Here is a 13,797-nt window from a genome sequence, read left to right as displayed (position 1 = left end):
CCCCAAATCTCCCCAAATTCCCCCCAAATCCCCCAAATCCCCCAAACCCCCCCAAAAATCCCCCAAAAATTCCCCAAATCCCCCTAAAATCTCCCCAAAATCCCCCAAAAATCCCCCCCAAATCCCCCCAAATTGCCTCCAAAATCCCAATTCCCCCCCAAAAATCCCACAAATCCCCCCAAATCCCCCCAAAAATCCCCCAAAAATCCCCCAAACCCCCCCAAACCCCCCCAAAAATCCCCCAAAAATCCCCCAAACCCCCCCAAATCCCCCAAAAATCCCCAAACCCCCCCCAAACCCCCCCAAAATCCCCCAAAAATCCCCCAAATTCCCCCCAACCGCCCCCAAAAATCCCCCAAACCCCCCCAAATCCCCCAAAAATCCCCAAAATCCCCCAAAAATCCCCCCCAAATTTCCTCCAAAATCCCCCCAAATTCCCCCCAAATCCCCCAAACCCCCCCCAAAATTCCCCAAAATCTACCCCAAATCCCCCCAATTCCCCCCCAAACCCCCCCAAAATCCCCCAAAAATCCCCCAAATCCCCCCAAACCCCCCAAAAATTCCCCCCAAATCCCCCCAAACCCCCCCAAAAATTCCCCCCAAATCCCCCGAAAATTCCCCAAATCCCCCTAAAATCTCCCCAAAATCCCCCTAAACCCCCCCAAATCCCCCAAAAATCCCCCAAACCCCCCCAAACCCCCCCAACCCCCCCCAAAATCCCCCCAAAAATCCCCCCAAACCCCCCCAAACCCCCCCAAAAATCCCCAAAATTCCCCCCAAAATCCCCCAAATCCCCCCAAAAATCCCCCCAAACCCCCCCAAACCCCCCCCAAAATCCCCCAAATTCCCCCCAAAATCCCCCAAATTCCCCCCAAAAATCCCCCCAAACCCCCCCAAACCCCCCCAAAATCCCCCAAAAATCCCCCAAATCCCCCCAAACCCCCCAAAAACCCCCCAAAATCCCGCCAGCCCCGCCCCCACCTCCACCAGCAGCCTCCGGGCCCTCTCGAGGCGCCGGGCGCGGCCCAGCCCGGCCGATCGCAGCAGGGCCACCCCGTTGGTGCTCAGCGGGGTGCAGACGCCCAGCCTGGCCCCCAAAAAAACCCCAAAAAATGCGCCCCAAGTTCAGCATCTGATGGGAAAGAGAAGCCAAAAAAAAACCCCCCAAAAAAAAACCCAAAAAAAAACCCAAAAAAACCCCCCAAAAAAACAAAAAAATAAAACCAAAAAAAAACAAAAAAAACCCAAAAAACCCCAAGTTCAGTACCTGAAGGGAAAGAGAACCCAAAAAAAAAAACCAAAAAAACCCAAAAAAAACCCAAAAAAACCAAAAAAAAACCCAAAAAACCCCCCAAAAAACCCCAAAAAAACAAAAAAAAAACCAAAAAATACCCCAAGTTCAGCATCTGAAGGGAAAGAGAACCCAAAAAAAAACCAAAAAAAACCCCCCAATAAAACCCAAAAAAAAAAAAAAAAAAAAACAAAAAACCCCCCCCAAAAAAAACCCAAAACCCCCCCCCAAAAAAAAAACCAAAAAAACCAAAAAAAAACCAAAAAAAACCCCAAGTTCAGCACCCGACAGGAAAGAGAACCCAAAAATACCCCCCAAAAAAAACCCCAAAAAAAAAACCCCCCAAAAAAACAAAAAAAAACCAAAAAAACCCCCAAAAAAACCCAAAAAAACCCAAAAAAAACCCCAAAAAAACCCCAAGTTCAGCACCCGATGGGAAAGAGAACCCAAAAATACCCCCAAAAAAATCCCCCAAAAAAACCCCAAAAACCCCCAAAAAAACCCAAAAAAAAAACCCAAAAAACCCCTCCCAAAAAAACGCAAAAGAAAAACCTAAAAAAAACCCCAAGTTCAGCACCTGACCAGGAAAGAGAACCCAAAAATACCCCCAAAACCCCCCCCCCCAAAAAAACCAAAAAAACCCCAAATGCGCCCCAAGTTCAGCACCTGACGGGAAAGAGAACCCAAAAAAAAAAACCAAAAAAAAACCCCCAAAAAAACCCAAAAAAAGCAAAAAAAAAACTAAAAAGAAACCCCCCCAAAAAAAACCCAAAAAAACAAAAAAACCCAAAAAATACCCCAAGTTCAGCACCCGACAGGAAAGAGAACCCAAAAATACCCCCAAAAAAAAAACCCCAAAAAAAACCCCCAAAAAACCCCCCAAAAAACCCCCAAAAAAACCCAAAAAAAACCACCAAAAAACCCCTCCCAAAAAAACGCAAAAGAAAAACCTAAAAAAACCCCCAAGTTCAGCACCTGACCAGGAAAGAGAACCCAAAAAAAAACCTAAAAAAAAAACCAAAAAAACCCCAAAAAAACCCAAAAAAACCCCAAAAAAAACCCCAAGTTCAGCATCCAATGGGAAAGAGAACCCAAAAAAACCCCAAAAAAACCCCAAAAAAAACCCCCCAAAAAAACAAAAAAAACCAAAAAAAACCAAAAAAAAAACCAAAAAAACCCCAAGTTCAGCACCCGACAGGAAAGAAAACCCAAAAATACCCCCAAAAAGAAACCCAAAAATACCCCAAATGCGCCCCAAGTTCAGCATCTGATGGGAAAGAGAACCCAAAAAAAAATCCCCCAAAAGAAAACCCCAAAAAAAACCCCCCAAAAAAACCCAAAAAAAAACCCCCAAAAAAACAAAAAAAAAAAAAAACAAAAAAACCACCAAAAAAAACCCCAAAAAAACGCAAAAAAAAAAACCCCAAATAACCCCAAGTTCAGCACCCGACGGGAAAGAGAACCCAAAAATACCCCAAAAAAAAAACCCAAAAATGCCCGAAAAAAACCCCAAATGCGCCCCAAGTTCAGCATCTGATGGGAAAGAGAACCCAAAAAAAAACCCCCAAAAAAACCCAAAAAAAACCCAAAAAAAAACCCCAAAAAAACCCCAAGTTCAGCATCCGAAGGGAAAGAGAACCCAAAAAAAATCCCCCCCCAAAAAAAACCCAAAAAACCCCAAAAAAAACCAAACCCCCCCCCCCAAAAAAACCAAAAAAAACCCCCAAAAAACCCAAAATAAACAAAACAAAACCCCAAACCCCCCCCAAAAAAAACCCCAAATGCGCCCCAAGTTCAGCACCCGACGGGAAAGAGAACCCAAAAAAACCCAAAAAAAAACCCTAAAAAAAACCAAAAAAAAACCCAAAAAAACCCCCCAAAAAACCCCAAGTTCAGCATCCGATGGGAAAAAGAACCCAAAAAAAACCAAAAAAAAACCCCCCAAAAAAACGCAAAAAAAAAAACCAAAAAAACCCCAAGTTCAGCATCCGACGGGAAAGAGAACCCAAAAAAAAACCCCCCAAAAAAACCCTAAAAAAACCCCAAAAAAACTCCAAGTTCAGCATCCGACGGGAAAGAGAACCCAAAAATACCCCAAAAAAAAAAACCCCCAAAAACCCCAAAAAACCCCCAAGTTCAGCACCCAACGGGAAAAAGAACCCAAAAAAACCCCCCAAAAAAAACCCAAAAAAACCCCAAAAAAACCCCAAAAAAACCCCAAGTTCAGCACCCAATGGGAAAGAGAACCCAAAAAAACCCCAAAAAAAAAAACCCAAAAAAAACCAAAAAAAAACCAAAAAAAAAACCAAAAAAACCCCCCAAACCCCCTCCCCAAAAAAACGCAAAAAAAAAACCCCAAAAAAACCCCCAAAAAAACTGCAAGTTCAGCATCCGATGGGAAAAAGAACCCAAAAAAAAAAAACCCCAAAAAACCCCAAAAAAGCCCAAAAAAAACCCCAAAAACCAAAAACAAAACAAACAAACAAAAAAAAAACAAAAAACCCCAAATGCGCCCCAAGTTCAGCAACCGACAGGAAAGAGAACCCAAAAATACCCCCAAAAAAAACCCAAAAAAACCCCCAAAAAACCCCAAAAAAACCCCAAACTCCCCCCCCAAAAAAACCCTCCAAAAAAAAACGCAAAAAAAAAAACCAAAAAAACCCCAAGTTCAGCATCTGATGGGAAAAAGAACCCAAAAATACCCCCAAAAGAAACCCCAAAAAAACCCCAAATGTGCCCCAAGTTCAGCACCCGACGGGAAAAAGAACCCAAAAATACCCCAAAAAAAAACCCAAAAAAACCCAAAAAAACCCAAAAAAACCCAAAAAAAACGAAAAAAACCAAGAAACAACCAAAAAAAAACCCAAAAAACCCCCGAAACAATATCCCAAAAAAAAAAACCAAAAAACCCCAAAAAGAACCCGAAAAAAAAACCCAAAAACCCCCAAAAAAACCCCAAATGCGCCCCAAGTTCAGCACCCGATGGGAAAAATAACCCAAAAATACCCCCAAAAAAAACCCAAAAAAAACCCCAAACAAAACCCCTAAAATGAACAAAACAAACAAAAAAAAAACAAAAAACCCCCAAACAAAATTCCCCAAAAAAACCCAAAAAAACCCAAAAAGAACCCGAAAAAAAACCCCAAAAACCCCCCCCAAAAAAACCTCAAAGGTGCCCCAAATTCAGCACCTGACGGGAAAAAGAACCCAAAAATACCCCCCAAAAGAAACCCAAAAAAAACCCCCAAAAAAACCCCAAAAAAGCCCCCCCAAAAAACCCAAAAATCCCCCCCCAAAAAAACCCAAAAAAACCTCGGAAAAAAATCCCAAAAAAAGCCCGAAAAAACCCAAAAAAACCCCAAAAAAATCCCCCCTAAAAAAACAAAAAAAAACCAAAAAAACCCAAATAAAACCCAGGAACAAAAAACAAAAAAACAAACAAAAAAACCCAAAAAAAACCCCCAAAAAACCCAAAAAAATTCCCAAAAATAAACGAAACAAACAAACAAAAAAACCCCAAAAAACCCCAAACAAAATCCAAAAAAAAAAAAACCAAAAACCCCAAAAAGAACCTGAAAAAAAAACCCAAAAAAACCCCAAAAAAAACCCCAAAAACCCCAAATGTGCCCCAAGTTCAGCACCCGACGGGAAAGAGAACCCAAAAATACCCCCCAAAAAAAACCCAAAAAACCCCTAAAATAAACAAAACGAACAAACAAAAAAACCCAAAAAAACCCCAAAGAAAATAAAAAAAAAAAAACCAAAAAACCCCAAAAAGAACCCAAAAAAAAACCAAAAAAACACCCCAAAAACCCCCCCAGAAAACAAAAAAAAATCCTATAAAAAAACCCTAAAGAAACTCCCTCCCCAAAAAAACCCAAAAAACCCGAAAATAAAAAAAGCGAAAAAAAAACCCAAAAAAGCCCCCCCCAAAAAACCAAAAAAAAACAAAAAAAAACCCGAAAAAAACCAAAAAAAAACCAAAAAAAGCCCAAACAAAATCAACAAAAAAAAACAGAAAAAGCCCAAAAAGAACCCAAAATACCCCAAAAAAACCAAAAAACCCCCCCAGAAAACCAAAAAAAAATCCAAAAAAAACCCCCAAAATAACAAAAAAAACCCCAAATCCTCCCCCAAAAAAAAAACAAAAAAAACCAAAAAAAAACCCCAAAAAAACCCAAAAAAAACCCAAAAAACCCCAAATGCGCCCCAAGTTCAGCACCCGACGGGAAAAAAATTCAAAAGAAAACCCCAAAAAAAGCCCAAAAGATCCCAAAAAAAAATCTCAAAAAAGAACTCGAAAAAAATCCCCCAAAAATCCCAAAAAAAACCTCAAAAAAAAAAAAAAAACCAAAACAAAACAAAAAAAACCCAAAAAAAACGAAAAAAAATCAAAAAAAACCAAATAAAACCCCCCAAAAACCCCAAATGCACCCAAAATTCCACCTCAAATCCCCCCAAATTGCCCCAAACTCCCCCAAAATCCCCCGAAAATCCCCCCCAGGACTCCCCAAAATCTCCCCAAACCCCCCCAACCCCCCCAATTCCCCCCCAAAATCCCCCCAAATCCCCCAAATCCCCCCAAAATCCACCCAAAATCCCCACAAATCCCCCCTAAATCTCCCCAAATTCCCCCAATTCCCCCCCAAAATCCCCCCAAATCCCCCCAAACCCCCCCAGGACTCCCCAAAATCTCCCCAAATCCCCCCAAATCCCCCCAAAATTTCCCCAAATCCCCCCAGAATCTCCCCAAATCCCCCCAAAATCCCCCGAAAATCTCCCCAAACCCCCCCCCAATTCCCCACCAAAATCTCCCCAAACCCCCCCAGGACCCCCCCAAAATCTCCCAAAATCCCCCCCAAATCCCCCCAAAATCCCCCAAAATCCCCCCAAATCCCCCCAAACCCTCCCAGGACCCCCCAAAATCTCCCCAAATCCCCCCAAATCCCCCCAAAATTTCCCCAAATCCCCCCAAAATCTCCCCAAATCCCCCAAATCCCCCCAAAATCCCCCGAAAATCTCCCCAACCCCCCCCCAATTCCCCACCAAAATCTCCCCAAACCCCCCCAGGACCACCCAAAATCCCCCCAATTGCCCCCAAAATCCCCCCCAAATCCCCCCAAACCCCCCCAATCCCCCCAAAATCTCCCCAAATTCCCCCCAAATCCCCCCAAAACCCCCCCAAACCCCCCTAAATCCCCCCAAAATCTCCCCAAATTCCCCCAAAATCCCCCCAAATCCCCCCAAACCCTCCCAGGACCCCCCAAAATCTCCCCCAATCCCCCCAAATTCCCCCAAAATTTCCCCAAATCCCCCCAAAATTTCCCCAAATCCCCCCAAAATCTCCCCAAATCCCCCCAAATCCCCCAAATCCCCCCAAAATCCCCCGAAAATCTCCCCAAACCCCCCCCAATTCCCCACCAAAATCTCCCCAAACCCCCCCAGGACCCCCCAAAATCTCCCAAAATCCCCCCCAAATCCCCCCAATTCCCCCCAAATCCCCCCAGGACCACCCAAAATCCCCCCAATTGCCCCAAAATCCCCCCCAAATCCCCCCAAACCTCCCTAAATCCCCCCAAAATCTCCCCAAATTCCCCCCAAATCCCCCCAAAACCCTCCCAAACCCCCCCAATCCCCCCAAAATCTCCCCAAATTCCCCCAAAATCCCCCCAAATCCCCCCAAACCCTCCCAGGACCCCCCAAAATCTCCCCCAATCCCCCCAAATTCCCCCAAAATTTCCCCAAATCCCCCCAAAATTTCCCCAAATCCCCCCAAAATCTCCCCAAATCCCCCCAAATCCCTCCCAAATCCCCCAAATCCCCCCAAAATCCCCCGAAAATCTCCCCAAACCCCCCCCAATTCCCCACCAAAATCTCCCCAAACCCCCCCAGGACCCCCCAAAATCTCCCAAAATCCCCCCCAAATCCCCCCAATTCCCCCCAAATCCCCCCAGGACCACCCAAAATCCCCCCAATTGCCCCAAAATCCCCCCCAAATCCCCCCAAACCTCCCTAAATCCCCCCAAAATCTCCCCAAATTCCCCCCAAATCCCCCCAAAACCCCCCCAAACCCCCCTAAATCCCCCCAAAATCTCCCCAAATTCCCCCAAAATCCCCCCAAATCCCCCCAAACCCTCCCAGGACCCCCCAAAATCTCCCCAAATCCCGCCAAATTCCCCCCAATTCCCCCCAAATCCCCCCCAAAATCCCCCAAAATCCCCCCAAAATCCCCCCCAAACCACCCAAAATCCCCCCAAAATCCCCCCAAAATCCCCCCAAATCTCCCCAAACCCCCCCAGGACTCCCCAAAATCTCCCCAAATCCCCCCCAAACCACCCAAAATCCCCCCAAATCCCCCCAAAATCCCCCAAAATCTCCCCAAACCCCCCCAGGACTCCCCAAAATCTCCCCAAATCTCCCCAAATCTCCCCAAATCCCCCCAAAATCTCCCCAAATCCCCCCCAAACCACCCAAAATCCCCCCAAATCCCCCCAAAATCCCCCCAAATCTCCCCAAACCCCCCCAAAATCCCCCCAAAATCCCCCCAAATCCCCCCAAATCCCCCCAAATCCCCCCAAATCCCCCCAAATCCCCGCACCCACCTGGGCCCGATCTCCAGCAGCACGTGGTGCCCGCGGGGCCGGAGGAAGCTCTGGGGGGCCACGTCCCCCCCCTCGGCCAGGGGGGACCCCAAAATCCAGCGCAGCACCCGCGACTCCTCCTCGCTCGGGGGGGCATCCCCTGAACCCCAAAAACTCCGCTGGGAACCCCAAAATCACCACCCCAAAAAAAAACCCCACAATGCCGGGGAAAAAAACCCCGAAATCCCACCAAAATCTCACCGAAATCCTACAAAAAATCCCACCAAAATCCTACAAAATCCCACCAAAATCCTATTAAAAAAATTCCATAAAAATCCTACCAAAATCCTACAAAAAATCCCAGAAAAACCCCATCAAAATCCCATCAAAATCCTACAAAAATCCCACCAAAATCCTACCAAAAAACCCCAGAAAAATCCTACAAAAAATCCTACAAAAATCCCATCAAAATCCAACCAAAATCCTACCAAAATCCCACCAAAATCCTACAGAAAAATCCCACCAAAATCTCACCAAAATCCTACCAAAATCCTACAAAAAAAACCCAGAAAAATCCTACCAAAATCCTACCAAAATCCTACCAAAATCCTACCAAAAAACCCCAGATAAATCCTACAAAAAATCCGACAAAAATCCTACCAAAATCCTACAAAAATCCTACAAAAATCCCATCAAAATCCCACCAAAATCCTACAAAAATCCCATCAAAATCCCACCAAAATCCCACCAAAATCCTACAAAAATCCCATCAAAATCCTATTAAAAAAATCCCATAAAAATCCTACCAAAATCCTACAAAAAATCCCAGAAAATCCCACCAAAATCCCACCAATATCCTACAGAAAAATCCCATCAAAATCCCACCAAAATCCCATCAAAATCCTACAAAAATCCCATCAAAATCCTACAAAAAATCCTACAAAAATCCCATCAAAATCCTACAAAATCCTACAAAAATCCCATCAAAATCCTACAAAAATCCCATCAAAATCACACCAAAATCCCACCAAAATCGCATCAAAATCCCACCAAAATCCTACCAAAATCCTACAAAATCCTACAAAAAATCCTACAGAAAAATCCCACCAAAATCCCACCAAAATCCTACAAAAATCCCACCAAAATCCCACCAAAATCCTACAAAAATCCCACCAAAATCCCACCAAAATCCCACCAAAATCCTACAAAAATCCCATCAAAATCCCATCAAAATCCTACCAAAATCCTACAAAAAAACCTACAAAAAATCCCATCTAAATCCCACCAAAATCCTACAAAAATCCTACCAAAATCGCATCAAAATCCCACCAAAAAAATCCCAGAAAAAATCCCCCAAATTCCCCCAGAAAACCCCAAAAATCCCAGGAAAAAAAAAAAACGACCAAAATCCCACCAAATCCCACCAAAATCCCAGAAAAAATCCCCCAAATTCCCACAGAAAATCCCAAAAATCCCCCAGAAAAGCCCAAAAAATCCCAGGGAAAAAAACCAAAACAAAACAAAAATCCCACAAAAATTCCCAGAAAAAAATCCCACAAAAAATCCCAGGAAATCCCCAAAATTCCCACAAAAAATCCCAAAAATCCCAGAAAAAAATCCCAGAAAAAATCCCACAAAAATCCCACCAAAAATGCCCCAAATTCCCACAGAAAACCCCAAAAATCCCCCAGAAAAGCCAAAAAATCCCAGGGAAAAAAAAACCAAAATCCCACAAGAAATCCCAGAAAGAATCTCAGGAAATCCCCAAAATTCCCACAAAAAAAACCAAAAATCCCACCAAAATCCTACCAAAATCCCACCAAAATCCCACAGAAAAATCCCAGAAAAAATGCCCCAAATTCCCACAGAAAATCCCAAAAAATCCCCCAGAAAAGCCAAGAAATCCCAGGGAAAAAAAACCAAAATCCCACAAAAATTCCCAGAAAAAAATCCCATTAAAAAATCCCATAAAAAATCCCAGGAAATCCCCAAAATTCCCACAAAAAAAAACCAAAATCCCACAAAAAATCCCACAGAAAAATCCCAAAAATCCCAGAAAAAAAACCCTCCAAAATCCTACAAAAATCCCAGAAAAAATCCCCCAAATTCCCACAGAAAACCCCAAAAATCCCACAGAAAACCCCAAAAATCCCAGGGAAAAAAAACACCAAAATCCCACAAAAATCCCCCAGAAAAAATCCCACAAAAAATCCCAGAAAAAATCTCAGGAAATCCCCAAAATTCCCACAAAAAAACCCCAAAATCCCACCAAAATCCCACAGAAAAATCCCAAAAATCCCAGAAAAAAATCCCAGAAAAAATCCCACAAAAATCCCACCAAAAATGCCCCAAGTTCCCACAGAAAAACCCCAAAAATCCCCAGAAAAGGCAAAAATCCCAGGGAAAAAAAAACCAAAATCCCACAAAAATCCCACAGAAAAATCCCCAAAATTCCCACAGAAAAATCCCAAGAAATCCCCAAAATTCCCACAAAAACCCCAAAAATCCCACCAAAATCCCACCGAAAAATCCCAAAAATCCCAGAAAAAAAACCCTCCAAAATCCCTCCAAAATCCTACAAAAATCCCAGAAAAAATCCCCCAAATTCCCACAGAAAACCCCAAAAATCCCCCAGAAAAGGCAAAAATCCCAGGGAAAAAAAACCAAAATCCCACCAAAATTCCCAGAAAAAATCCCATTAAAAAATCCCAGGAGATCCCCAAAATTCCCACAAAAACCCCAAAAATCCCACCAAAATCCCACAGAAAAATCCCAAAAATCCCAGAAAAAATCCCACAAAAATCCCACCAAAAATCCCACCAAAATACCACAGAAAACCCCCAAAAATCCCCCAGAAAAAAACCAAAAAATCCCAGGGGAAAAAAAACCAAAATCCCACAAAAATCCCCCAGAAAAAATCCCACAAAAAATCCCAGAAAAAATCTCAGGAAATCCCCAAAATTCCCACAAAAAACCCCAAAAATCCCACCAAAATCCCACAGAAAAATCCCCGAAAAAATCCCCCAAATTCCCACAGAAAACCCCAAAAATCCCCCAGAAAAGGCAAAAATCCCAGGGGAAAAAAACCAAAATCCCACAAAAATCCCACAGAAAAAATCCCACAAAAAATCCCAGAAAAAATCTCAGGAAATCCCCAAAATTCCCACAAAAAAAAACCCAAAATCCACAGAAAAATCCCAAAAATCCCAGAAAAAATCCCACAAAAATCCCACCAAAAATCCCACCAAAATACCACAGAAAACCCCAAAAATCCCCCAGAAAAAAACCAAAAAATCCCAGGGGAAAAAAAACCAAAATCCCACAAAAATCCCCAGAAAAAATCCCACAAAAAATCCCAGAAAAAATCTCAGGAAATCCCCAAAATTCCCACAAAAAACCCCAAAAATCCCACCAAAATCCCACAGAAAAATCCCCGAAAAAATCCCCCAAAATTCCCACAGAAAACCCCAAAAATCCCCCAGAAAAGGCAAAAATCCCAGGGAAAAAAAAACCAAAATCCCACAAAAATCCCACAGAAAAAATCCCACAAAAAATCCCAGAAAAAATCTCAGGAAATCCCCAAAATTCCCACAAAAAAAAACCCAAAATCCCACAGAAAAATCCCAAAAATCCCAGAAAAAAAACCCACCAAAATCCCATCAAAATCCCAAAAAAAATCCCAGAAAAAATCCCCCAAATTCCCACAGAAAACCCCAAAAATCCCCCAGAAAACCCCAAAAAATCCAAGGAAAAAAACCCCACCAAAATCCCATGAAAAGTCCCAGGAAAACCCCAAAAATCCTACAGAAAACTCAAAAAATCCCAGGAAAAAAACCACAAAAATCCCACCAAAAACCCCCCAAAACCCCCCCAAAATCCCACCAAAATCCCCCAGAAAAGCCCAAAAATCCCAGAAAAAAAACCTCTCCAAAATTCCACCAAAATCCCAGAAAAAATCCCAGAAAAAATCCCCCAAATTCCCCCAAGAAACCCCAAAAATCCCCCAGAAAAGCCAAGAAATCCCAGGGGAAAAAAAACCCAAAATCCCACAAAAAATCCCCAAAATTCCCACAGAAAAATCCCAGGAAATCCCCAAAATTCCCACAAAAAAAACCCCAAAATCCCACAGAAAAATCCCAAAAATCCCACCAAAATCCCAGAAAAATCCCAGAAAAAATCCCAGAAAAAATCCCCAAATTCCCACAGAAAACCCCAAAAATCCCCCAGAAAAAAACCAAAAAGTCCCAGGGGAAAAAAACCCAAATCCCACCAAAATTCCCAGAAAAAATCCCATTAAAAAATCCAAGGAAATCCCCAAAATTCCCACAAAAACCCCAAAAATCCCACCAAAATCCCACAGAAAAATCCCAAAAATCCCAGAAAAAAACCCCCTCCAAAATCCCTCCAAAATCCTACAAAAATCCCAGAAAAAATCCCCCAAATTCCCACAGAAAACCCCAAAAATCCCCCAGAAAAGGCAAAAATCCCAGGGAAAAAAACCAAAATCCCACAAAAATCCCCCAGAAAAAATCCCACAAAAAATCCCAGAAAAAATCTCAGGAAATCCCCAAAATTCCCACAAAAAAAAAAACCCAAAATCCCACCAAAATCCCACAGAAAAATCCCAAAAATCCCAGAAAAAAATCCCAGAAAAAATCCCACCAAAATCCCACCAAAATCCCAAAAAAAATCCCAGAAAAAATCCCAAAAAAAATCCCCCAAATTCCATAAAAAATTCCTATTAAAAAAATTCCATAAAAATCCTACCAAAATCCTACAAAAAATCCCAGAAAAACCCCATCAAAATCCCATCAAAATCCAAAAATCCCCCAGAAAACCCCAAAAAATCCAAGGAAAAAAACCCCACCAAAATCCCATGAAAAGTCCCAGGAAAACCCCCAAAAATCCTACAGAAAACCCAAAAAATCCCAGGAAAAAAACCACAAAAATCCCACCAAAAACCCCCCAAAACCCCCACCAAAATCCCACCAAAATCCCCCAGAAAAGCCCAAAATCCCAGAAAAAAAAAACCTCTCCAAAATTCCACCAAAATCCCAGAAAAAATCCCAGAAAAAAATCCCCAAAATTCCCCCAAGAAACCCCAAAAATCCCCCAGAAAAGCCAAGAAATCCCAGGGGAAAAAAAACCCAAAATCCCACAAAAATCCCCAAAAAATCCCCAAAATTCCACAGAAAAATCCCAGGAAATCCCCAAAATTCCCACAAAAAAAAACCCAAAATCCCACAGAAAAAATCCCAAAAATCCCACCAAAATCCCCTCCAAAATCCCAGAAAAATCCCAGAAAAAATCCCCAAAAAAATCCCCCAAAAAATCCAAAAAAAATCCAAAAAATTCCAAAAAAATTCCAAAAAATCCCAAATTTGCCCAAATTTGCCCAAAACCCCCGGAATTCACCCCAAACCCTCTCACCTGCCCAGCCCAGGTGAGCTCAGACCCCTCAGGTCACCCCAAAACCCCCCAAAAATCAAAATAAAAACCAAAAAAATCCCCCAAAAAAATCCAAAAAAAAATTCCAAAAAATCCCTAAAAATCACCAAAAAATCCCCAAAAATCCCAAATTGCCCAAAATCCCCGGAATTCACCCCAAACCCCTCTCACCTGCCCAGCCCAGGCAGTAGCAGAGCTTGCAGGTGACCGCGGTGACCCCCGAAAACCCAAAAAATCCCCCCAAAAAAAAATCCCAGAAAATCCCCCCAAAAAATCCCAAAAATTTAAAAAAAAAAAATCCCAAAAAAATCCCAAAAAATCCCGAATTTACCCAAAACCCCCGGAATTCACCCCAAACCCCTCTCACCTGCCCAGCCCAGGTGAGCTCAGACCCCTCAGGTCACCCCAAAACCCCCAAACCCCCCATAAAAAACTCCCAAAAAATCCCCAAAAATCCCCCAAAAAAATCCCAAAAAA

General features: G+C 42.8%; 1 protein-coding gene across 1 annotated transcript in view; it reads right to left on the bottom strand.

Annotated features, from left to right (window-relative positions):
- The window catches only part of PFAS (phosphoribosylformylglycinamidine synthase), a 109,550-nt gene that overhangs the window by 87,157 nt on the left and 8,596 nt on the right, over nt 1-13,797 (bottom strand). The window contains 2 exon segments of the mRNA XM_068998689.1: nt 982-1,087; nt 7,894-8,032. Of these exon segments, the coding sequence (XP_068854790.1) occupies nt 982-1,087; nt 7,894-8,032 (245 nt within the window).

Source organism: Aphelocoma coerulescens, unplaced genomic scaffold (assembly GCF_041296385.1).
Source record: "Aphelocoma coerulescens isolate FSJ_1873_10779 unplaced genomic scaffold, UR_Acoe_1.0 HiC_scaffold_146, whole genome shotgun sequence".
Taxonomy (NCBI): domain Eukaryota; kingdom Metazoa; phylum Chordata; class Aves; order Passeriformes; family Corvidae; genus Aphelocoma; species Aphelocoma coerulescens.
This window is presented reverse-complemented; position numbering and strand designations above follow the sequence as displayed.